General features: G+C 41.9%; 2 protein-coding genes across 4 annotated transcripts; both read right to left on the reverse strand.

Moving 5' to 3' along the window:
- Positions 1–378: 378 nt before the first annotated feature.
- Positions 379–10,581, reverse strand: LOC129818569 (smoothelin-like protein 1). Of its 2 annotated transcripts, XM_055874606.1 has the most exons (8): positions 9,832–10,581; positions 5,714–5,865; positions 5,539–5,614; positions 5,271–5,396; positions 5,042–5,096; positions 4,792–4,912; positions 1,159–1,310; positions 379–889 (listed from the first exon to the last, which is right to left on the reverse strand). In XM_055874606.1, the coding sequence occupies exons 2-8, from the start codon at positions 5,843–5,845 to the stop codon at positions 742–744; spliced, it is 810 nt and encodes a 269-aa protein (XP_055730581.1). In that variant the 5' UTR covers positions 5,846–5,865; positions 9,832–10,581; the 3' UTR covers positions 379–741. The 2 variants fall into 2 exon arrangements, with proteins under 2 accessions (XP_055730581.1, XP_055730582.1); XM_055874607.1 differs by lacking the exon at positions 9,832–10,581 and having other exon boundaries at positions 5,700–5,789.
- A 4,853-nt stretch (positions 10,582–15,434) lies between these two features.
- Positions 15,435–22,857, reverse strand: LOC129818568 (solute carrier family 35 member E4-like). 2 transcript variants are annotated; one of them, XM_055874605.1, is made up of 3 exons: positions 22,472–22,857; positions 18,830–19,443; positions 15,435–15,992 (listed from the first exon to the last, which is right to left on the reverse strand). In XM_055874605.1, exons 2-3 carry the CDS (start codon positions 19,422–19,424, stop codon positions 15,469–15,471), a joined length of 1,119 nt encoding a protein of 372 aa, XP_055730580.1. In that variant the 5' UTR covers positions 19,425–19,443; positions 22,472–22,857; the 3' UTR covers positions 15,435–15,468. The 2 variants fall into 2 exon arrangements, with proteins under 2 accessions (XP_055730580.1, XP_055730579.1); XM_055874604.1 differs by lacking the exon at positions 22,472–22,857 and having other exon boundaries at positions 18,830–22,462.
- Between the last annotated feature and the right edge of the window lie 2,296 nt (positions 22,858–25,153).

Below are 25,153 nucleotides of genomic sequence, written 5' to 3' on the forward strand. Positions count from 1 at the left end.
GCCCAATAAAAAAAACACACAACTCTCCCCAAAACAAAACCCTCCCCTATTTTGCACCCCCCAACCCATTCACAATGAAAATAAAGATATTCCAACTCAGTGTTTATATAGTATGATTCTAGTCTGTCCCTGAGCACATGGTGGTCCCGAGTAGTTTAGAATTAATCAGTCTTACTGTAAGCCACAGCCTTAGAATAGACTTCAGCGATATTTGCCATTTTTTGACAGTTACTAAGCAGGGTAATGATTGGGCAACAATCAGGCTTTCAGACTGAAAATGGTATAGGTTCCCCATAATAGAAATGGGGTAGGCTAGGCCTACTCTAAAATGTGATCAGAACAAAATAAATGTTCACAAATCAAATCACATCATTCACATTATATTTGACCTCATGCACAGTATCTTTAATCCATACATAGCCATACAAAAAGGCATTATAGTCAGGGCTCAGCACCTCAGCACCCCAAAAAGCCATTCACAGATTCACTATGGCTCTGACAGAGATTAATGTAGATGTGTAATCTCAGTGGAATATACTGATCCTAAATGCCAGCTGTCTTCTGAAAACATACACAGATAAGTGTAAGCACACACAAAACAATACAAAGACACCCACACACAAATAATCAAAATCCCAGCTATGTGCTTACAAGCTGCTGCAGCAAATTGCAAACTTTTATATCCCCTCCCAATGGCACGTGAAAGCAACATATATTTAAGTATATTGTGAAACAGTGTATTTAGAGTTTCTTTTTAGTTTTAACTAGGCCCTTCTCCACCAGGCATCGGTAGAACTCCTGGATGTATGTGTACACACACTTCCAGTCAGGCTCATGCATCCGGAGCAAGTCTTCAACGTCCAGCAGAGGGGGGCAATCTGCCAGCCTCCTGCAGCCAAAAGAGAGAAGAGGAGAGAGACACAGGCCTGAGCAATCACAATCCTTATGTCCCCAGGCAGGATCTACTGGCAGCTGAGCTAGAGGACACTACAGGGGAGTTTTTTCAGAAAAAGCGTTTTTGTCAAGTGTAATCTATCCCTGCACAGCCCTTGGGGCCTTCATGTGCATAAAGTAGGAGAAAGCACATTTTGACAGAGTAGGTTTCTGTGGCTATGTGTGTGTTTCAATGTTTGTTTAGAACAGATATAGGGAACTTACTCTGCAGTGCTGAAGGCCAGCTCAAAGTTGTCCTTGCGTGCGTTGGGGTTGAGGATGGAGTACTCAAATGCATCTGGGAAGAACCTGTGCACCAGCGCACAGAACGCTATGCCATCACTCCAACTGGAGGAGAAGTTGTGGATTTCCACCCCCTGCATGGAATAAGGGAGAAAGGGGCAGAGAAAGAGAAAAACAAAGAGAGCAGGGAGAGTGTGGATTTACAAAGACAATTATATAGTGAAGTAAGGTTGGTATGCTGGGGACACAACAGGACATTCATGTAGACATAAGATGGAGAGTGTACATATTCCTTGCCGTTCTGGGTGGCATCTTGTTTATGCACAACATTTGCATATCCTCCGGTGAGAACCTGCCCGAACTTGTTGAGTGCTCAAGACATTTCCCCCTGGTGCACCTTGCCTTTTGTTGTGTCCTTACTGATAATAACTTTGTACATGTGTGCGTTCATGCAACAAAACCACACACACACACACACACACACACACACACACACACACACACACACACACACACACACACACACACACACACACACACACACACACACACACAGTTTTTTTTTTTTTTTTTTTTTTTTTTTTTTAACCCATTTTCTCCCCAATTTTTCGTGGTATCCAATCACTAGTAATTACTACCTTGTCTCATCGCTACAACTCCCGTACGGGCTCGGGAGAGACGAAGGTCGAAAGCCATGCGTCCTCCGAAGCACAACCCAACCAGCCGTACTGCTTCTTAACACAGCGCGCCTCCAACCCGGAAGCCAGCCGCACCAATGTGTCGGAGGAAACACCGTGTACCTGGCCCCCTTGGCTGGCGCGCACTGCGCCCGGCCCGCCACAGGAGTCGCTGGAGCGCGATGAGACAAGGATATCCCTACCGGCCAAACCCTCCCTACCCCGGACGATGCTATGCCAATTGTGCGTCGCCCCACGGACCTCCCGGTCGCGGCCGGCTGCGACAGAGCCTGGGCGTGAACCCAGAGACTCTGGTGGCGCAGTTAGCACTGCGATGCAGTGCCCTAGACCACTGCGCCACCCGGGAGGCCCCCACACACAGTTTTCAACATCATTTGCCATTAGACATCATAACTGCCTGGAACTGGAGTTGTTGACATCTTTCCTAATTAAGATTGAGGGAAGCTTTGTATGACTAGCAACATTTAGTGAGCATATGCTCCTTTACAAGTGGTCCCTAGAGACGGATTAGTACATCAGCTGCGCTAAGGCATACTCCAGTGACTATTATGATGGAAAACAACGGCCAACACAGAGTCCCCGTCCCAGCAGGGCCCGGTGAGTCCGACACATCTGGATGACTATGTGTTGATTTTCTCTCCACATCAAGGGCTCCCGAGTGGCACGGTGGTCTAAGGCACTGCCTCTCAGTGCTAGAGGTGTCACTACAGACCCTGGTTTGATTCCAGACTGTATCACAACCGGCTGGGATTGGGAGTCCCATACGGTGGCGCAGTGTCGTCCGGGTCAGGGTTTGGCCGGGGTAGGCCGTCATTGTAAATAAGAATTTGTTCTTAACTGACTTGCCTACAGTAGTTAAATAAAACATTTGAAAATAAAAATCCCCACGTTCCACCAGCGATGATGGAGGCATCCTACATGACAACAACAGCGGCATCACTCCCCAGTCAGTAGTGCTGAACTGAAATTTCAGTTATTTTTTGTTTTTTAAACAACTAATTGACCTACTTTGGTTCAATTATTTGAATTCCATTTCGTTCGTTTTTTTTCTGTGAGCTCAATGTGCAGTCTCTCTAGAGACAAATCAGATCAAGCCTGGACTGTGCAATGTAGTAGGGAGTTGTAGCTTCCAACAGGCCAATATTCTACATAGTTTAGTGCATAAAACGTGGTAATTAACGACAATGACCATAACCCATTGCATGCTTACTTGTCCGGTCTGTGTGGGGTAGACAATGAAAGGGAGATAAGAGACAAAAGACATGCGTTCGAGAGGGAGTTGCTTCGTGAGGTATCTGTAACTGAAAATACAAGATCTAAGTGATTAATAGTTGGTATTCAGCAGTCATAAAACTATGCCTTATTTACTTTGAAGAACTACTAAAATAGTGATTTTGTCAGACAGCATAGGCAGCAGCTCTATAGAGATGAGAGGATGACTTGAAGTTAAATAATAAAGTCATCAAATAAAACACATGTATTATACACAACAACTGACAAATTTTATTAGGGTAAAGTAATGTGATTAAATGATGGTTAATAAGTGACAAGCAGTAATGGGCAGTCACTACCATCATGGTACTTTTATTAATTGTTTTATTTTGCGTTGTTACAGTATTCAACCCACATAACGCATAGTCCATTTAATGTTTAAAAAGATTCTCGAAACCGAAATCAAAAACCGTGAATCATTTTTTTTTTTTTACAATCGAACTCAAACTGAACCGACCTCAAAACGCACCAATTGCTCAGCACTACCAGCCAGGGGACCTGAGTCAACTATTCAACTCCCCACGTCCAGGAGAACATGAGGACGAGAGATAGTGATGCATGGAGGCATTTGTTATGGACATGAGCAAGCAGATGAAGGAACTCTCAGTTGTTATGGGCAATGCAGCACGAGCGCCCTACCCCTACCCCACAACTACACGTATCCTTATATCAACAGCCCATACAAATATCCCTCCTACATCTCGCAATACAACAGCTTTCCTCACCTGGAACCTATTCCCAACCCTATCAAACACTCATCCCGGAAGTCAGCCCAATTCCCTCCTCAGTGAGAACTACTTAAGTTGAACTGACACAGCTGGTGCCAGCTCCTCAGCCCGGGCCCCAGCCATTCCAGCCGTTGTTTACAACGTAAAACAGTAAAAACCTTAGTAAAAACCTTCTGAGATCCTTACAACGATTAACTCAACCAACACTGGAGCTGGTCAGGTATAGGTAAGGGCTGTGAAAAATAGTTCCTCTGCGTTGGGAGGATTTGCCCAGCTAACAATTCTAGGGAGAGAGAACATGTTTGCAATGTTACCAGTCATGTTCCCCTAATGATTGAGTGTCCAGTTTTCCTTTAGTTAGGGGAACATTCTATCTATGTTAGTAAAAACCTTCTGAGATCCTTTTTAGCATGTTTTGTCTTTGAAGTTAGGAGAACATTCCCTTTAATGTCAAGTAGACTTTATCTAGAACTTGTTTACAATGCTCTCAGAATATACAACGTTAATGTTCTATATGCATTTTATGGGACCTTGCAAGGACATGTGTCTAGTTTTCTGAGCGTTTCGAGAATATTCCATCAACGTCACATCAAACATACGCAGAACATGGTTGCCATGTTCTCAGAATATGAGATAATAATGTTCTAGACACATTTCAAGGGAACATTGCAAGAACATTTATGTGTATTAGGAACCAAAGAAACGTTCTCCCCCAAAAAGTAATCAGGGCCTTGATTGGCTCAGCCGTTGTAAACACACACGCTTACAAACAGTGTTCAACATCATTTGCCATTGAACATCATAACTGGAACTGGAGTTGTTGACATCTTTCCTAACTAAGATTGAGGCCAGCTTTTGTATGACTAGCAACATTTAGTGAACGTACACTCCTTTACAGAGAGACCTCAGATGCTTACCTCATATGGTTCGGTTTTGGCCCTGCACCAATCCAGTAACATCTGCTTGACATTTTTCATGTTGGGTGCTGCAGCGACAGGGGAAGACTGATGGGCTGTTGCGATAGCTGGGTTGGCCATGCTAGGGAGAGAGGATAAACATGTTATTTAACACATTCTTAGTGTCACCATGCTGAACAGACATAGACCTGCAGAATTTGATCAATCACACGTGAAGCATGGCTGACTGTTAGCTCAATGACTCACTCACCTGCTAGTTGTCTTAGACAGGGAGCTGGTGGTTGATGCAGGAAATTGGCTGTGCACTGTAGAGAAACAGAAGGGCAAGAAAGAGACAGGGAGTAATTTTGAGTAGAGGAAAAGCTCATCTCTCACAATTCCACTTTGATTTGAAAGCTTGAAGTGTGTGTTTGTGTGTGTGTGTGGCATGCATGTGTGTGTGTGTGTGTGATGTGTCCTGGTGAGGATATGATACACACTGTGGGATTTAGGCTGGTGATTGCTGGTCTGGCCTCTGTTCATTCCCATTCGTCCTGTGCCTGCTTTACTCAAAGCCTGCTGTTTCAGGTCATCTTGCCGTGACCCCCGCTCTTTCTCTCGCTTCTCTTTAGAGAGGAGGAGAGAAGTAGAGGGAGAAATAGCGTTGTCGTATAGAAGAAGGACAGCGAGTAGACATTAGAAACGATTGTCAGTAGTTATAGGTACTAGAAGAGCTAAATTTCACATTGAAGTTCTCTCTGACCTTACCTCTCTTCTTCTTGAGCAGGTCTCTCAATGCAGCGCGGATCATTCGCCTTTCATCAAAATCCACAGCCTTATCCAACTGTCAGAGGTAAACACACGTAGAAACAAATAGATGAGAAGGCCAAAATCAACCCAACTACTGCATGTCTATGTGAAGTACGCACCGCAAGTGGCCCACCAGTTTATTCAGGACTTCTTCATCCTCAATAGCAGCTAGCTGCTGACTGGTCAGTGTGCCTGACGACGTGTCGCTGGGCGTCGTCTTGGCAGACGCAGCGCTCATTGCTCCCTCATCAGGTCCCGCCTCCATGTCCAATATACTGTATGGGACTTATAAAGAAGGTGGATAATGGAGATAAGGGGGTTCCAATGGCAAGAACTCCTACACAAATATCTAAAGAGCCAGAGCGAATAACGTTGTTAGTTTGATTATCATCCATCATTGATGGATCCATGGAAAGCAGTTGCATAGTTGGCAGACATACATGGGCCTACATAAAACATAGGATCATCCATCAACCATCTATTTTCCCATGTGGCAAGTCACGTGGTCAGAGGAGGAGGACAAAGTTTAATCATTTGGTGGGGGCTTATATTGGTTCTCTTTCACACATGCACAATTGTGTATTAATACACGTGTGAATTGGAAATGTGTTTTTTTGCATATCCCAGAGAAACCCTCAGAGAGTGGATTCAGAACCAGGGTCTGCCATTATCAATGGTGACCCTGGAGCAATTAGATGCCTTGCTCTATGGCACATCACCAGATGTTTCAACTTGCCAGCTCAGGGATTCAAACTAGCGACCTTTTGGTTACTGGCCCAACACTCGAACCGCTAGGCTACCTGCCACCCTGTGTGTGTGACACGTGTGCGTGTGTGTGTTTACAGTATTTATGTGCTAGAGAGGAAAAAGATGTGTAGGTGTGTGGAGAGGAGAGGGATAATTCTATCTATAGTAGCCATTATCAGTACATACTGTACCATCATTCATAAAATATAGTTTAGAATTACTTTCATAAAACTAACAGGGTTAGGCAGCATTGGCATTTTAAGTTTCAACTCCCAGTGATGTGCAGAGAGCAGAATTGTCATAATGTAAATGCATAACACCATCTGTCCAACCTGTAGTCTGTTCAGCGATCTGAATATAAACACCGGGGGGGTCAAAACTGACATAAACTATGCTGCTCTCGAGAACTGTTTGATTTAACACTGCAGTGCCCTTCTTATTCTCTCAGCAACCGGCCTAGAGCAGCACACAAACAGTATAAAACAAATATAGTAATAATATGTACAAATATAGTAATGTAGCTTCGCTCATTTTAACATCAATCATCCCAAGTACATAGAATGAGAAAAATAGATGGATAAAAACACAGACGCACATAAATATCCAAAAAGCAACTACACAAAAAGTAGACAAAGCATAACGTCAAATCATATCGAGGAAGATAAACCCACTGGGCACACCACGTCATTTCAACATGGATAATTGGGTCATATTTGGTTGAGAGGTTGATCAATGACATTACAACCTATATTCACCCACTCAAAAGAGACAGCCAAGAGTTAGTTGAACTCCCAATGTGTTATCACTATGCCTCCCAATGTGTTATCACTATGCCTCCCAATGTGTTATCACTATGCCTCCCAATGTGTTATCACTATGCCTCCCAATGTGTTATCACTATGCCACTATGTTATCACTATGCCAACCATCTAAAAGCACAACCACATTCCAATGGAAAAACAGTGTTTGATGTTTGGTTACGTTTTCGCTGTGCTTTCAAGCAAGTTCAAATGGGAATACAATGTCAGATATTTTGTTTATCACTGTGCTTCCTCTAATAGCAGAACCAAATGACATGGTGCAAGTGATCAATAACATTTGAGATACTGCACAGATTATTACAGCAATCTCCATACTCCATACTCAGTATGTACCAGTACCAAGCAAAAAGGCAGTAACTGCTCATTTGGTCGAAAATTAGTTGTAATTTTCCTACATTAAATACATGCTTAATCATGTGGACATGTATCCTTCCTCTGTTGTATTGTGTTTTGGAGAAAATGGGGGTCGTGTTAGCAGTAACTGCATAAAGTTACTGTGAAACCAAGGTAAATAAAAGCCATTTTTCTCAGTTCCACGCTATGAGCAGTTACTGTCTTTTTGATTGGTAGGGCATCATAGACTTGCGATGACCTATGCATTCTGTCTTGAACATGCATGCTTTATATGACTACATAAGAAGACATTTGTAGTTACAGTATCCTCAAAATGTGACCATGGATGTGTTACTCATTTTAAGGTTAAATGTTTCATTCGTTTGGAGTTTGCCTTAACTTCAGGCCTTTCACTGTATTAAAAAAGTAATATTGAATTGAATTTGGTTGTCAACGCAACCAAATATCAACATTTGATGGAGATTCATCTTTTGCTTGGATCGTTCCATCTATACCACTGACTTAGTCTGGCTTTAATTCCAGTTTGTCTACAAATTAATAATTTATATGTTGGATTCAGGTCTCCATCTCAACCACACATCTAAGCCCTTTCCTGCAGTCAATGAGCACCCTCTTTGGCCTCATGGGTGGAATGTTATTCATATTTTTCATAATTTTTATAACTAATAAATATATATTAACAATGAATATCTGGTGTTTCTATGTCAAACAGTTTTGTTATATTTCAGTCTTCTGTGATGTATATAAAGTGTAATATTGAGGTGCAAACTCAACATTGAATAGATTTGAACTCTATATCTGACGTAGTAAACTTGTCTTCTTTTTATAAGCCTGTAACCATGTGTGAAGTGTATACTTTTGTTTCAAAATAGATTTGTTGAAGACCCTGATTTAGCCCACTGCAGTAAAAAGTTAAAGAATCAAATCAAAGTTTAAATCCACATAAAATGCTACTATGTATATAGGCCTAAATAGCATCATTGATGATCTATGAGTGATCAAGTATGGTCACATTTCATTTCATGGGGCGGCAAGGTAGCCTAGTGGTTAGAGCGTTGGACTAGTAACCGAAAGGTTGAAAGTTTGAATCCCTGAGCTGACAAGGTACAATCTGTCGTTCTGCCCTTGAACAGGCAGTTAACCCGCTGTTCATAGGTCGTCATTGAAAATAAGAATTTGTTCTCAACTGACTTGCCTAGTTACATAAAAAAATAAAAATTTGCTCTGTTAACCCTACCCTTTGGAATGACTTCAATAGCAACAATTAATCTATTTTATTTTTAAGCAGAGATTTCACAACAATCATTCTCATCATAGAACATTGGCAATAATCAGTGTTAAACATCATGGCTAAGCAGGGCTGAGCTTGGTTAAAACCCTGGATGGGAGACTAAATGGTACTATAGCTGTAGATATATAAATTCTCCAGTAGGTGCTTCTCAGCCTGTAGTTTTTTTTATGATAGTGGATGTAACGTTGAAGATCTGACATTGATGTAAAGGTACAAATTCAACATATTGTATGCAAAAAGTAACCACCCGCAACCGCAGGGCTCTCCAGAGGGTGGTGCAGTCTGCCCAACGCATCACCGGGGGAAAACCACTTGTCTTCCAGGACACCTACAGCACCCGATGTCACAGGAAGGCCAAAAAGATCATCAACGACAACAACCACCCGAGCCACTGCCTGTTCACCAGTACAGGTTTATCAAAGCTTGGACCGAGAGACTGAAGAACAGCTTCTATCTCAAGGCCATCAGACTGTTAAGCAGCCATCACTAGGCGGCTTCCACCCGGGTTACGTAACCCTGCACCTTAGAGGCTGCTGCCCCATATACATAGACATGAAATCACCGGCCACTTTAATAATGTTTACATGTTTTCATATACTGTCTATGCCACTCTGACATTGCTCATCCTAATATTTATATTTTCCTTAATTCCATTCTTTTACTTTTAGGTTGTGTGTATTGTTGTGAATTTTTAGATATCACTGCACTGTTGGAGCTAGAAACACAAGCATTTCGCTACACCCGCAATAACATATGCTAAACATGTGTGTGACAAATAAATTTGATTTGATTTTGATTTGATTACAAGGTTTTTCTATGTTGACATTTGGTTACCATGGCAGAATCCTGTGGTTAAAATTTCACTCTCAAAACAACCGTTGCTGAGTTTTTAAAATCCATATATTTTTCACAATACATCAACAAATTAAATGGAAACTATGTTGATTCAACCAGTTTGTGCCCAGTGGGAAAGCTGTTATAGTAATTAAGACTAGAAGAGACAGCAAGGGAGTTATAGTGAAAGTGTCACAGACCTACCTGTTCACTGGGTTCTGTCGGTGCGTCTTAGGGGACAACGCAGCAGCTGTTTGCGGCAGGTGATGAAGACTTGCGTTTTCCCTCGATGTTCAGTACCCCTGTCCCACTCTCTCCTCTTCCTCAGACTTGCACAAGGGAGTGCTGAGAACTAACACCACACCCCCTGCCTCAGCGTTGGACCAGAATGGATGTTTTGGGGGGGAGAGGGGTACTAGTGAAAATAACTACTCAGGGCAAGGAGGAGGGAGGAGAACAGACTGAATCGTGGGACTGTCTGTCCTCCCTTCCCTTACTACTTCCTTCAAAACTCTTCTCCTCAATTGACTCTTATGTCATGTAAAACTTTATGAGTCTTAACTAGATAGATGACCATGTCTTTGTAATGACACCATTTTGAACCAAAGCTGTTTATCAACTCAGGGGGGTGAGTGAAATGTTGTTTAGAGAGCCCTATATACAAATGATTTGAGTGTGAGGGAAAGGGTGAACTGCTGAGCAGAAGGGGGAGCAACAACACTACCTTATTCAGGCAAAAAAGCCAAGGAGTTGTTCAGCGACATCACTCTGAGAGCCAAGACATCTCTGTATGGGAAGAAAGAACACACACATATTTGGCAGAGAATTTAGATAGAAAAAATAATCTACTCTCATTAAGTTATTTTCATACAACAAGGTTGACTGGGGGATGTTGAGGTCAAACATATCACTAACCAGGGAAATAGCTCCACCATGTATGTGGTAAACTGAACAAAAAAATCATACAGTATTGTATACAGGTAGTCTGGCTATTTATTTTATTACAGTGTGTTTGGGCTGTTTGTTCTGTGTCTAGACATGCCATTGTCCATTTTGCTAAACTAAAATAAGACAGGAGACACATATGTTTTTGAACCAGTATATTTGAGCCAGCTTTCCATGATTGTAAAATCAATACAATAAAATAATTATTTACATGTAACGTTTTCAGACAACATCAACAGTATATACATAAGAGCCATACACTGTAAAGGCAGCAGCTCCATAACTCGTCAGTGCAATATGTGCGTTGCTCTGCCCTTTTAGCCAGTCAAAGACAACCTCTGTGTGAACAAGCAGCCTGACTAGTCAAACCCAGAGTTGTCAAACTGACTCAGTCTGACAAATCAAACCCAGATCTGTGATGCTGGTACAGTGTAAATAGGTATTCTAAGTGCTGTGTGATTAAAAAGTATCTTATCATAAATTCAAAAGTTGCTAAACAAAATTGGCCTTTCGATCAGTAGGCTATTTAACAAACAAATTATAACAGTTGACCAGTAGACAAACCGTGGTTGTGGGCAGACATGCTTTCAGCTATTTGATCTCGCTTCAACTGCCAACTTACTTAAGTCATTAAACAAATGGGCTGCAACAAACTATGTTGAAGACTGAGGTATTTAACTACCATCAACAACATGATCCTCTCAATAGAACTCGGTGTTACATTTTTTGGGAATGGCATTCATCTTATCTTCATTCAAATGACTAATTTATCAGGTTGAGGCTGGAAACAAATCATTCTGTGTCTACTGCTGTGCATATGACAACATATTGGGGGAAAAACATCAGGCGGGTATAACAAAAAATATATAATAGTCTATCAAAGGCTGAACTGGGGGGCTAAGTCTCACACCGGAAGGTTCTTTGACTGGGGAAGGAAGATTAGAAACATCTTCATTTAACATCTTCATGTCCTTTCAGTAGCACTGGCCTTAAGATGGGTGTAATTGAATGACTGTATATGAATGGACAAAGCCATTGATCACGTGGCACTATTCATTCCTATGTGAAGACTCAATAGCGCATTTGAAGCCAAATGAAGTTGGTTAAAGGGCCTCCCGAGTGGCACAGTTGTCTAAGGCACAGCATCACAGTGCTAGCTGTGCCACTAGAAATTCTGGGTTAGAGTCCAGACTCTGTCGCCCATGGGAGACCCCTGGGGTGGCACACAATTGGCCCAGCGTCGTCCAGGTTAGGGGAGGGTTTGGCCGGCAGGGATGTCCTTGTCCCATCGCGCACTAGTGACTCCTGTGGCGGGCCGGGTGCAGTGCACGCTGACGCGGTTGCCAGGTGTACAGTGTTTCCTCCGACACATTGGTGCGGCTGGCTTCCGGGTTAAGTGGGCATTGTGTCAAGAAGCAGTGCGGCTTGGTTGGGTTGTGTTTCGGAGCACGCACGGCGCTCAACCTTCGCCTCTCCCGAGCCCGTACGGGAGGTACAGCAATGAGAAAAGACTGTAACTACCAATTGGATACCACAAAATTGAGCAGAAAAAGGGCTTTTTTTATTTTATTTTAATTAAGTCGGTTAAGATGGCGTCTCATGGAAACATATCATGTGCAGTTTGAGCTACTCCAGGAAGTGACGTTGCAGGCTAGCTCAGTGCTGCTCCCTCGCATTGAGTAACTTTGAAGGCCGACGGGGGTACTGCAGGTTGCCATTAGCAACTAAATTATTTACATTTACATTTTAGTCATTTAGCAGACGCTCTTATCCAGAGCGACTTACAGTAGAGTGCATACATTTTATTAAATTTTTTACAAACTGAGACAAGGATATCCCTATCGGCCAATCCTTCCCTAACCCCTAACCCGGACGACGCTATGCCAATTGTGCGTCGCCCCACGGACCTCCCGGTTGCGGCCGGCTGCGACAGAGCCTGGGCGTGAACCCAGAGACTCTGGTGGTGCAGCTAGCACTGCGATGCAGTGCCCTAGACCACTGCGCCACCCGGGAGGTGGATAACTTCTCCTGTGTGTGATATTAAAATAATAAATTCAAGAACATACAATAATAATATAAGCAGTTATTGTTACCATTTTTATTCAGACAAAGATTACCCAGGAAGATTGTCATTTTCCCATACACTATAATAGAGGATCCTGTTTTCGGCAAACAATGCCTGCAGTACCGTGGTCAGCCTTGAACTTTGTGGCTTCAATGAAAGTGGGCCCTCGTTCTCCCCTGGTGTAAATACATCAGATTCGGTTCCAACAGACAAAGATCTACAGTAACTTGTTGGAATGCAATCTCACGTCTGAGTCTGAGAGTTACGCTCGAACTCCAGTCACAGAACATACACTACCGTTCAAAAGTTTGGGGTCACTTAGAAATGTCCTTGTTTTTGAAAGAAACGCACATTTTTTGTCCATTAAAATAACATAAAATTGATCCGAAATACAGTGTAGACATTATTAATGTTGTAAATGACTTTTGTAGCTGGAAACGGCTGATTTTGTATGGAATATCTACATAGGTGTACAGAGGCCCATTATCGGCAACCATCACTCCTGTGTTCCAATGGCACGTTGTGTTAGCTAATCCAAGTTTATCATTTTAAAAGGCTAATTGATCATTAGAAAACCCTTTTTGAAATATGTTAGCGCAGCTGAAAACTGTGGTGCTGATTAAAGAAGCAATAAAACTGGTCTTCTTTAGACTAGTTGAGTATCTGGATCATTAGCATTTGTGGGTTTGATTACAGGCTCAAAATGGCCAGAAACACTTAAATTACTTTCTTCTGAAACTCGTCAGTCTATTCTTGTTCTAAGAAATGAAGGCTATTCCATGTGAGAAATTGCCAAGAAACTGAAGATCTCGTACAACGCTGTGTACTACTCCCTTCACAGAACAGCACAAACTGTCTCTAACCAGAATAGAAAGAGGAGTGGGAGGCCCCGGTGCATAACTGAGCAAGAGGACAAGTACATTAGCGTGTATAGTTTGAGAAACAGACGTCTCACAAGTCCTCAACTGGCAGCTTCATTAAATAGTACCCGCAAAACACCAGTCTCAATGTCAACAGTGGAGAGGCGACTCCGGGATGATGGCCTTCTAGGCAGAGTTGCAAAGAAAAAGCCATATCTCAGACTGGCCAATAAAATTAAAGAACACAGACACTGGACAGAGGAACTCTGCCTAGAAGTCCAGCATCCCGGAGTCGCCTCTCCACTGTTGACGTTGAGACTGGTGTTTTGCGGGTAACATTTAGAGTTTTTCTATCAAAAACAAGTACATTTCTAAGTGACCGCAAACTTTTGAACGGTAGTGTACATTAGCTGGCCAAGTGACAGACCAGTTGACTAGACCTCAAGTTACTGAGTGACTTCTGACATATGTCAGTGCTCTGGACACATCATGTAAGAGCTTTCCAACTTCAATTAAGTCGTTTTAGTTTCTGATCAAGGTCAATTCTGGTAAGAGACATACTACAGCTTTTGTATTCAATTTAGTAGGTGGCAAAACAGAAATCCAATAAATACTTCCTCTTTGTCCTGTGTAAGAATCATAAACAGGACAAAAAATAGTGTTGCTTACAGAAGAAAAAAAGAGAAAAAAATACCATTGCGTCATAAATATTCATAAGTGCAAATGGAGTTACAATAACACTGTCCAGCAGAGGTCAGTTATAAAGACTAAATGTAAAGGTTGAAAACAGTGGCACACTGAGTGGAGAAGACATTTCTGTTCGAGTGGCGGTAAGGAGAGGATGATGAAATACTTTTTATGGAGTGTGCTAAAGATGAGTGAGACTCCTTAGAGAGTGGATAGGCCTTATAATAGACATTTGCTGCAGTGAGAACTGCTGTAAAGGTAGGAGGTTATTAAACTGATTATAATAGGTTCCTATTATTAAGAGGAAATGAAGGGAAATACAATAAGGGGTCGTTGACTGGGACAAGGTGGCTGCCCTCAGATCTATGCCTCACTATGCAGTAGATTAACATTGTGGCTTACTGGCCGCCATGTCTACAAACAGCCAGGAGAAATGATATGCTGAACCTGTTAGCTTGAATGTTTCCGCCATTGTAAACTTCATCTAGACAAAAGCTATAGCACTATAACAAATGCGGAACCCCCATTTTAAGATCCCCAAATAAAAAGCTGCCAGAAAACCTCTTTCCTACTGATAAGAGATTTCAGGGGATGGTTAGGTAACAGTACCATACGTTTTTAAAACGTTTTTTTTTGTGCCCATCCATATGAGGAGTGTTCCTTGTCCTTCCTACCCAACCATCCCACTGAGCACTCACTCAGAGAGAACATTTTCACAGTGGAGTAGTGTGAGTAACAGTGCGTGATATCTTATAAGATATATCACATAGTTTGTGTGCTCATGCATGCATACCAGTATGTGTGCATGTATGGGTATTAGAACAGTACAAACTAAACTGTCACTTTCCTAAAGGCATCTGTTTTTTTAGTCAGCTGGCCTAGACTGACTTCTGTTCCATGAGACCATGGCTAAAATAAATACATTGGCACAGTGAAGAGGTAAAAACAACCCAACCAAACAAGTTCTGTCACTCATGTCGTCATCATCAACTATGACATCATGAGGTCACAGCCCATTTCCTGAACCTCTCCACAGAACCACCTAACTAACCCTAAGGGCAGGTATATATATATATTTTTTTTGTCTCTCTCTCTCTCTCTCTCTCTCTCTCTCTCTCTCTCTCTCTCTCTCTCTCTCTCTCTCTCTCTCTCTCTCTCTCTCTCTCTCTCTCTCTCCTCTCTCTCTCTCTCTCTCTCTCTCTCTCTCTCTCTCCTCTCTCTCTCTCTCTCTCTCTCTCTCTCTCTCTCTCTCTCTCTCTCTCTCTCTCTCTCTCTCTCTCTCTCTCAGTCCATCTTGTCCTCTCGCTTGCCGCCAGTGTTTACCCTCTCCTGTTGTTCTTGGGGGGGCGGTTGGAATGGGCCAGCAATATCCTCCTCCCTCACTCGGCTGAGCTCCCTGGCTTTAGCTCGCCGTGCATCCAGGTAGTTGGAGATGAACTCAGAGTTCTGGTAGATGAGCATGCCAGAGAGAGTAAGAGCCACACCGGCACAGCTGAGCGCTGACATCTCGTTGCCGAACAGCAGCTGGGAGAGCAGCAGGTTGCCCACCACGCTCAGGTTCCCCAAGATGTGCAGGGTGACGGCGGAGGTGAGGGTGATGATGCAGCAGCTGGCCAGGTTGTACATGACAGAGCCCAGGCAGCTGAGCAGAATGAAGAGCCACAGGTTGTGGTCGTAGTGCATTGGAGACTCTAGCACGGCCCAGTTCTCCAGGGCCAGAGCAGCTACGGCCAGGATGCAGAAACTGGGGATAGACATCAGGTACAGCAGGAACACAGAGTTGATTTTCTCCTCCTGGAGCAAGATACCTGAGAGACACACACAAAGAAAAGCATTTAAATATAATCTACATAGAGAGAAGCTAAACATTATAGCGCAAACACAAGATTTGGTTTTGGGTGGCGGGATTAAATACAAAGATAAGAGAGGATAGAGAGAAATAAAACCTAATCATACAAAACAACACTGTAGTTCCACATTCATATCACTGAGATGTGTTATATTTGTGAAACAACACGTCAGATAATTGCATGGATACCAAGGGAGTGAGCCGCCTGTAGCAAAATAACAAGACACGTGCACCACTGATATGTGTCATATAAAGTAAACAAGTGAGACCTTTACGAGGGTAGTTTGAAAATAGCTGCTGAAACACGACACGACACCATCCAACTACATTAGTATTTCAGGGTGGTGGTTCTGAGAGTAGAAAATCCAGACCAAGAGTCATTATTTTAACATAATGTCAAATCTGCCATGGTCAGAACATGGAAATGTCATAGGTTTGTTTAATTAGAATGGATTTCACATCATGAGACTAGCAGGTTCATTATCAGTACAGCACTATACAGTACACTAACAAAACAAGTAGAGAAAATATATGAACAAATTCATACTGTTCAAATACAGGAACAAAATTAAGGAAGTCTCGAGAGTTTTAATCTATATATTTCATAGCTGTCTATTTACCACCACAAACCGATGCTGGAACTAAGACATAAACAAACGAGAAAATGCTCATCCAGATGCATTATTTTCTACCATAATTTGCAAATAAATTCATAAAAAATCCTACAATGTGAGTTTCTTTCTCATTTTGTCTGTCATAGTTGAAGTGTACCTATGATGAAAATTACAGGCCTCTCTCATCTTTTTAAGTGGGAGAACTTGCACAATTGATGGCTGACTAAATACTTTTTTGCCCCACTGTACATTTTAGCTTAGACCATATTTTACATCATCTGAGGTGTTTGTGTTATGCCTGCCATCAGATGAGACACAGCATACTCTTGAATACAGGGTGAGTGTCATGTTTTGGCTGATAATGTACTAAAATGTGAAAAAAGTTTAAATGTAAACTTTCAAATGGTATAGTACCACAAAGATGGTTGGAGGTCTACAACCATCATTAAATGATCATAAAAGCATAGCCTACCCTATTCCCCACTAAAATGTACTGCACACAACAAACCACCGAACATATTCCAAATAGTATTGTAGGCCTACGTAAATCCATGACTCTTATATTTACCATGCGACTCACATAGACCTACACATAATAAACCATAGACCTATAATTAAAAGACTATGAGACTAGAACATAATTGAAATTTCAACTTTCAAATGGTACCACAAAGATGGTTGGAGGTCTACACATCAAAGAACGTTGACTTGAGTGAGAATATCCATTGTTATAAATTAAACTATCAATCTTCCATTGGAAACCTATTGAAATCCTAGAAATATAGATAATAGGATAGACATTCCCATTCAAGTTGACATTCAACGGTGGGTGGACCATCAGCCATCTTACTGGTAGTAATTTTAAGTTTCAATTCAATTTAAATGTCAATTGTGTAGCAGCTAAATTGTAGCAAAGATTGTCTATTATACAGTATTAACAAGAAATTCGAGTGACTGCTCTAGCAATGGAAATACACGTCCTCAAACATAGAAAGCAGGCGAGAGGAGGCGAGATCAGGTGGGACCATTCTAGCCAATGAGAGGGCAGATATGTGTGTGAATACCAGGCCAAAGAGATTACTCATCTTTCTATGTGTGCCATTATAGCATGGGCGGTGCCATTGAAGCTAGCTATCTCCATTTTAAACAAGTACATTTTCTTCTCCATTTGCTGATTGCTCCCAACTCATAGGAATCCCCACCCAGTGGACTACTTTAAAATGGGGGAAGTCCTCAACGGCAATGTCCATGCTAAAACAGATTATATCCATGATGAGTCCTCTATCTATCTCTCTATGACAACAGGCACAACAGCCAACAATGTTTCTTTCAAAATGCCACGTGCGTACACCTATATCAGTGTATTTGTAACTAACAACCAAACCATTACAAAACTTATATTTGCTCAAATAAGCCTCACATAGCAAATTAGTAATTACATTTTCCTTTGACCAAATACAACACTCTTTCACTGACCATACAAAACTTCCTCACTTCGTGGGCTTATTTTCTTGGACAGATTTTGGGTGGAGTAAAACCTTTCTCTTCGTGTCTTCTAATTGCAGGGGTCTGAAGGGATAGGTCCATTCTATGAATTATATTTCTATGATTGAAATTATACTCAAGAGTATGCTGTCTCTCAATCGATGATGGACACTACACAAATACTTCAGATGATGAAAAATAGGATCTAAGCTACAACATTTGTGAAAATGAGAAACATCTGAGTTTACACGTTTTTAGATAATTGACGTTAAAACTTAAAAATTATATATTTATTTTTTAATATTTCTAGAAATCATAAAATAGTTTGACAACCCCGTTTGTAAACTTTCAAATTATATCAAACTGAATATTTTTCAGTGATGAAGACATGGACGTCTCATGGTAGGGTAGGGTATGCAAAATGGGTAATCTTTGAACACCTCCATCTCCTAAATGTTTTGGCATTCAGGCCAAAAATGTAACTTTCTGACCACTTCCCCCATCGGCAAACATGTAAGAAAGGTTATGTTCAAATCAAAAGTCAGAAAGTGATTGAAATCCTTAGGAACAACCCCTAGGGCTACGACAGAAGTCTATTATACAGCTGTTATTATACAACATTTATAAAGTGACCATCATCAGAGATGCAACATAACAACTATTATAAAGACAATTTGAGGTAGCAGCTGTGACTCACCTTGCTGGATGGTTTTGACACCTCTCAACATTGTTGCAGCGAATACAAAGAAGCAGCCTGTCTGGTCATACTGGACCTCGCCCATGATGCTGAACGAGGCTCCCAGACAGATGGGCATCATGGCTGTGTATTTGAGGATGTGGTGTTGCTTGCCCAGGATCAGAGTGGAGATGGCCAGGGTGAAGATTGGCGTGGTGGTGTAGATCATTTGGGCAAATGACAGCTGGACATAGTTTAGACCCATGTTGCCAAATGCGATGCTGGCACAAAATGTCAAGCTCAATAGAAACACCTTGCATTTGGCGCTGGTGGTAAGGTCCTTCTGGTTGTCAACCCCACCGTTTTGCTGGAGAATTCGCAGTTTAATAAGCCCATAGTCCACCACTATCGCTGTCAACATGTGCAGGGCCGACAGCAGTAAGGGGTACCTGAAGTTGTACACTGCAAAAATCCATTTGTTAAGACTGGAGATGGTTGTCCCCGTCACAAGCCAGACAATGACAGCGGACAGAAGGTGCAACATCTCCGCCTGTGGCCTTTTCCCAGTCTCGCACCAGGTCGCCTCGCATTTAGAGAGGCCATCGGTGCTAATCATGTTGGTTTCATCCTCGTTTCTGTAAGGCAAACACATCTTGACTTGGTTAAGCAATAATTAGCCAACTAAACTCCACTCCATGATTCACGATGGAGTTGAGCAGTGACTGTGTGGGCGGACTGGAGCTCCAACGTCACATAAAATTAAGTTTTTATCAAAACATTTATTTTTATTTTTATCAAAACATCAAAACACAGCATTGTTCTGTGTTATTGCGGGCTATTCTTTGGGTGCTGAAAACAGTAGTTTTTGATAAAAACTTAATTTGTCATTCAATCTTCTCGGAGGAAGAAAGTATTCACACCCCTTCACTTTTCCCACATTTTGTTGTGTTAGAAAGTGGGATGAAAATGGATGAAAAAAAATTACAAATATAAATGATCTACACAAAAAATTCTAACATTTGTAAAAATATATATATATATAAAAAATAAAACACTAACACTACTTATTACATAAGTATTCAACCCCCTGAGTCAATACAGGTTAGAATGACATTTGGCAGCGATTACAGCTGTGAGTCTTTCTGGGTAAGTCTCTAAGGGCTTTGCACAACTCGATTGTACAATATTTGCACATTATCCTTTAACAAATTATTCAACCTCTGTCAAGTTGGTTGTTGATCATTAGCCAGATCATTAGCCAGTCAGAAGATTACCAAATATATGAATTATTAATTTTTAAATGCTGATTACTTCACTTTGCCATTATCATTCACCTGATGATAAGACATGCAGGGCCGGCTCTAACCTTTTGGGGGCCCTAAGCTAGATTTGATTGGGGGGCCCCACCACCAAGCGGAGAGAAACATTTATGTTTTAAAGTACATTTCCTGCAGTTCTATACATTTTGCCATGGGGCGGAGAAAATATTCTGCAATTTTATAACACATTTCATGCAATTCTACACATTTTGTCATGACTTGTGCTATCTTAAAATCTGAGTGAGAGAGACAAACAAAATCAATGGGGGCCCCGTGGAGGTCAGGGCACCTGGGCACATGCCCTGTGTGCCAGCTCGGTATTCGACCATGATTACTACTGTACAAGTTTAGATAAATGGCTAGACTAACTTACCAAACTACAAATTGTTAGCTGACCAATTAACTGACTGTCAGGGACTTACAAAAGAAGAGAAAACCTGCTGATGCACAACCACATTTCAAACTTGCACCTTGTGTATTCTACTATTCTAAAAGCCAATTTAGGCTTGATCCAAACATGTGGTCGGAGGCTTCGTATGGAGGGTGTGATGCAATTGCGGAGCCATGCAGAGGCCAGATCAAGCTCTGTACCGCATCGCTGTGCGCCTCTCAAATTTTGTAACAATGCGGAGGGCTCCGTATTAACATGATTGGTTGATGGTAGGTGGGGGTGGTACATCCTGTAATAACAGGAACTTCCTTGACAACTCCCTTCACAATAGCTCTGCTAATTGCAAGAAGTATGAAAGCCCTGAAGTCTACATCACAGTAATCATTTTATCTTTATTTAACTAGGCAAGTCAGTTAAGAACAAGTTCTTATTTTCAACGGCAGTCTAGGAACAGTGGGTTAACTGCCTTGTTCAGAACAACAGATTTGTACCTTGTCAGCTCAGGGATTTGATCTTGCAACCTTTCGGTTACTAGTCCAACGCTCTAACCACTAGGCTACTTGCCCTCCCAAGGCTGCCTGCCGTCCCAAGGCTACCTGCCGCCCCAAGGCTACCCTGCCACCCTAAGGCTACCCTACCCGCCGCTGTACGGCCACTTCAGACATCGGATTGACCATGAAAAGCATTCTACTCTCAACAGTAAGTTGAGACCCGACTGAGTTCATTAAAAAAAATATTATATATATAAATGTGGGTCAGGGGGCCCCACGCGACCGTTTATGTCGCGTATGCCTGGAGCCGGCCCTGAAGATATTATTGGGGGGGTCCCTGGGTCACCAGTTTGCCTGGGAGGAGGATTCATGGGCAAGAAAAGATTTAAGACCCATACCTTTGAAAACTGCTGACTCTTCTACTTCCTCTACAGGTGAGTCTGTAATTGGTTACAATTTCAAATCCAAAAGTTATGACAGAGAAAAGTTTCCAAAGAGTATTACATTCGCTACATTCAGCTGCATAGCCAGCAGTGGAGATGCTGTAAATATTTTTGCCTGAGCTGGCCCTGCAAATTGATATCTATCCCTATCTGTCAGCTAATACAGGACTATTAAAGTTCCCAGTGCCCAATTTTTTTATTAATATATTTTTTTTTATTCCGATTTTTCAGGGGGCACCATTACTTCCCGCGGCTATATTTAGCTGGCTACATATCTCCTACTGTTGTTAGCCAGAATGAAGTCGCCAGTCAGGAATGTAAGCAAGCCTCCGCTCTAGCAGCTGCTGTCGCAAGTAGCTATCAAAGATGAATTCATGCGAGGGGTCTCATGATTAATAGTAGCAGAACTACGACGATTAATTTAACCCACTCAACATCTAGAATACACATGAGACATGAATCAGAAGGGGGTAATTGTTCACTTCATTGAACGTGGGTCATTACGATGCAAATAAATTGTTGTCAGCCCCGCAGAGTCCTACACAGCATATTTAGTGTACGGATCTAGCGTCATCATGCTTTGCTTCATCCAGCGCGATCGCACTGTAGAAAATCATGACGTGTCTATCAACTGAAGTTATTATAACCTACCCTGTCCTACCCGTATACATAGGGCGGCAGGAAGCCGTCCTAACGGTTAAGAGCGTTGGACCAATACCAGGAAGGTCGCTTGTTCAAATCCCCGAGCCGAGTAGGTAAAACATCTATCGATGTTCAACGGAGCAAGGCACTTAACCCCAAATGCTCTGGATAAGAGCGTCTGCTAAATGATGTATATGTAAACCTAAAACAAAGTCGGAATAAAATATTAGACCTGATAAACGACGAAACACAGAATCGTCAGCTACCACTGCAATGACAGACCAGATTAAACAGCAAGTGAAACATCCTCACCATACGCACATTTAACATCACGCGGCAGCATAACGCTATTGCCTATGCTTTTTGATTACATTTACCTCTTTCTTTGTGGATCTTTGGCTTGGTAACATCACAAAAACATCCCGGGCGCACATAGCGGAATGCTTGTCTGCCTCGTTATCGTCCGATCAGCTGTGCGGGTCACGTCACTGCAATCACCCTCTCTTCATTCACTGGGACAGTCACTAAGAAAAGATGACCTCGGCTAGGACAAAAGCTGACAGCGGAAGAAGAAGCATTACTCTATTATGCGGTGTAAGCACACATGGCACACCTCTAAAGGCGTTTTATATAACACTTCATAAAGCATGTCTGCACAAATTTGAATTACATATAACCTAAACAGAGCACTCAATGTACACAGTGAACAAATGTTGACCTACTGCTGACTATTAAAAAACAAACAGTCCACCAACGCAAATATAGCTTATGGGGAAGAAATCACAGTGAGAGATTGTTCCCCTCTCACACCCACCCTGCTCTCCCACCCCCAAGTGAGGAGTTGTAGTGTGAAGGATGCATGAGTAGGACACTTTTTGGTAGATTGCTATGTAGACAATCAGAATCAGTTATTTAAGTGATGTGTATTCCCATTAATTAATGATGAAACAACTTGATAATGCATTATTCAGTGGATGCTACAACCCCTAAAACAACATCAGACCAATACTTTTGCTAAAGGGTCTCTTTCAGTGGGACACTTTAGTAAACTAACTGGGACACTATTTTCTCATTAGAAATACATTAGTGTCCCACTTCACCTCACACTTGTTAAGAATTCATCAATACGACTTTGTAGAAGCTTGTAGATAACACACTGTGAGGGAATACACTCCTATTTAACTAGTCTGTGACTCACTGAAAAACTTTCCTGGTCAGAGTAATAAGGCAACCTCACAGAGTCAACACACACAGGAACTTTATTGCCAAACAGGGGTATGGACATGGAAATGGCTTTTACCCATGAACTCCATGAACACACTGCCATATATCCTCCTCTGATCTTGCACTGGAAGGTTAAAGACGATTGGCAATATGTTCTATTTATAGGGCTAGCCAGTGCAGGACCAGCTAGATGTCCTTAACCAATCAGAGGGTGCATGATCAGCTCATGTATAGAGTGTGGGGAAAGTGGGCACCAGCTGATTTAGCTGAGACCACTGGCCATGCCCTGATCGATATCTCCTCACGTGAGGAGAGCTAGACTCAGCGGAGCCAGCCAAACATAAACAGATGTGCACATAAACAAGTAGAAATGTGAAATAAGGTCCTGTAATGCCCTCAACAGGGGGAATTCTGGACACACTCTGTTTTTACAATTTTATGACAATAAAATGACTAAACCATCTCCATGACCTTGGAAAATATATTTGGGGACATTCCAAGGTCTTGGTGAAAATCTAACTAAAGGAGTTTGCACAGCTTTTACTTGATTCTGAAACACCTCTACTATCCCCCAAATTCTGCCCCCTTTCATAAATGTACCCTCTTTTCTATCCTCCCTTTGTTATTACATCTCATTGTGCTTCCTTTCCTACCCTTGTTACTCCTCTCTAATTTCTTCCACTGTCATCCTATGCTGTTTATTTGCTATATAACATCTACAATTGTTTCAGAGATCTTATGAACAACTAAAACAACATATTTCAATGTATTTTAGAATATCAAATAAATGAAAATACATTTAAATTGATTAAAGGTTCATTTTGTGCATTTTAATAGCTAAAATGGTACGTGTCCCACTATCCAAACACCATTCAGGGGAAGTGGGACAGTATTCTAAGTCTGATTTAGTAAAGTGTGTGTGGCGTACAGCAGGTCAGCCACCAGGGGGAGACTCGTCGAGGCCTGGTGACAGACCGAGTATACATCACGAGGCGATGGCTCCATCTGCTGAAAAGTGCCAGGTCTCGACGGGCTCTCCAGCCAGGACTAATTGGGGCTGATTGCAGATTGGTGGGTAATCAAGGGCTGATTGCTCACCAGCTGGTTTGCGCTATCATTTGTTTTTCAACAGGACAATGACCCAAAACACACCTCCAGGATGTCTAAGGGCTATTTGACCAAAAAGGAGTGATGGAGTCCTGCATCAGATGACCTGGCCTCCAAAATCACCCGACTTCAACCCAATTGAGATGGTTTGGGATGAGTTGGACCGCAGAGTGAAGGAAAAGCAGCCAACAAGTGCTCAGCATATGTGGGAGCTACTTAAAGACTGTTGGAAAAGCATTCCTCATGAAGCTGGTTGAGAGAATGCCAAGAGTGTGCAAAGCTGTCATCAAGGCAAAGTGTGGCTACTTTGAAGAATCTATAAACTATACAAATAAAGAGAGTCGCACACTACATATATAAACTCCGTGATTTATTGGGTAAATCACCAACATTTCGGCGTCACCGTCCCTTCTTCAGGGTAATGTCATAAATACTTGAACCAGGTTATGTAGACAAACAGTGCAATTAGTGCAACCAATGATAATAGTGAGGGGTGTGTCATAATGATTAAGTTAAATAGAATGAATTGAGTGAAACTGTTAAGAAACAATAGTTTATGGCAAAAGTTTAGTTTATTGTTCATAAGAAGGGCCTGAGATCAAAGTCAATATTCAGACCACTGTTTTTATTCTACTTTGAAGAATCTAAAATATATTTCGATTTGTTTAACACTTTTTTGGTACTACATGAATCCATATGTGTTATTTCATAGTTTCGATGTCTTCACT

The sequence above is a fragment of the Salvelinus fontinalis genome, chromosome 21 (assembly GCF_029448725.1).
Source record: "Salvelinus fontinalis isolate EN_2023a chromosome 21, ASM2944872v1, whole genome shotgun sequence".
Taxonomy (NCBI): domain Eukaryota; kingdom Metazoa; phylum Chordata; class Actinopteri; order Salmoniformes; family Salmonidae; genus Salvelinus; species Salvelinus fontinalis.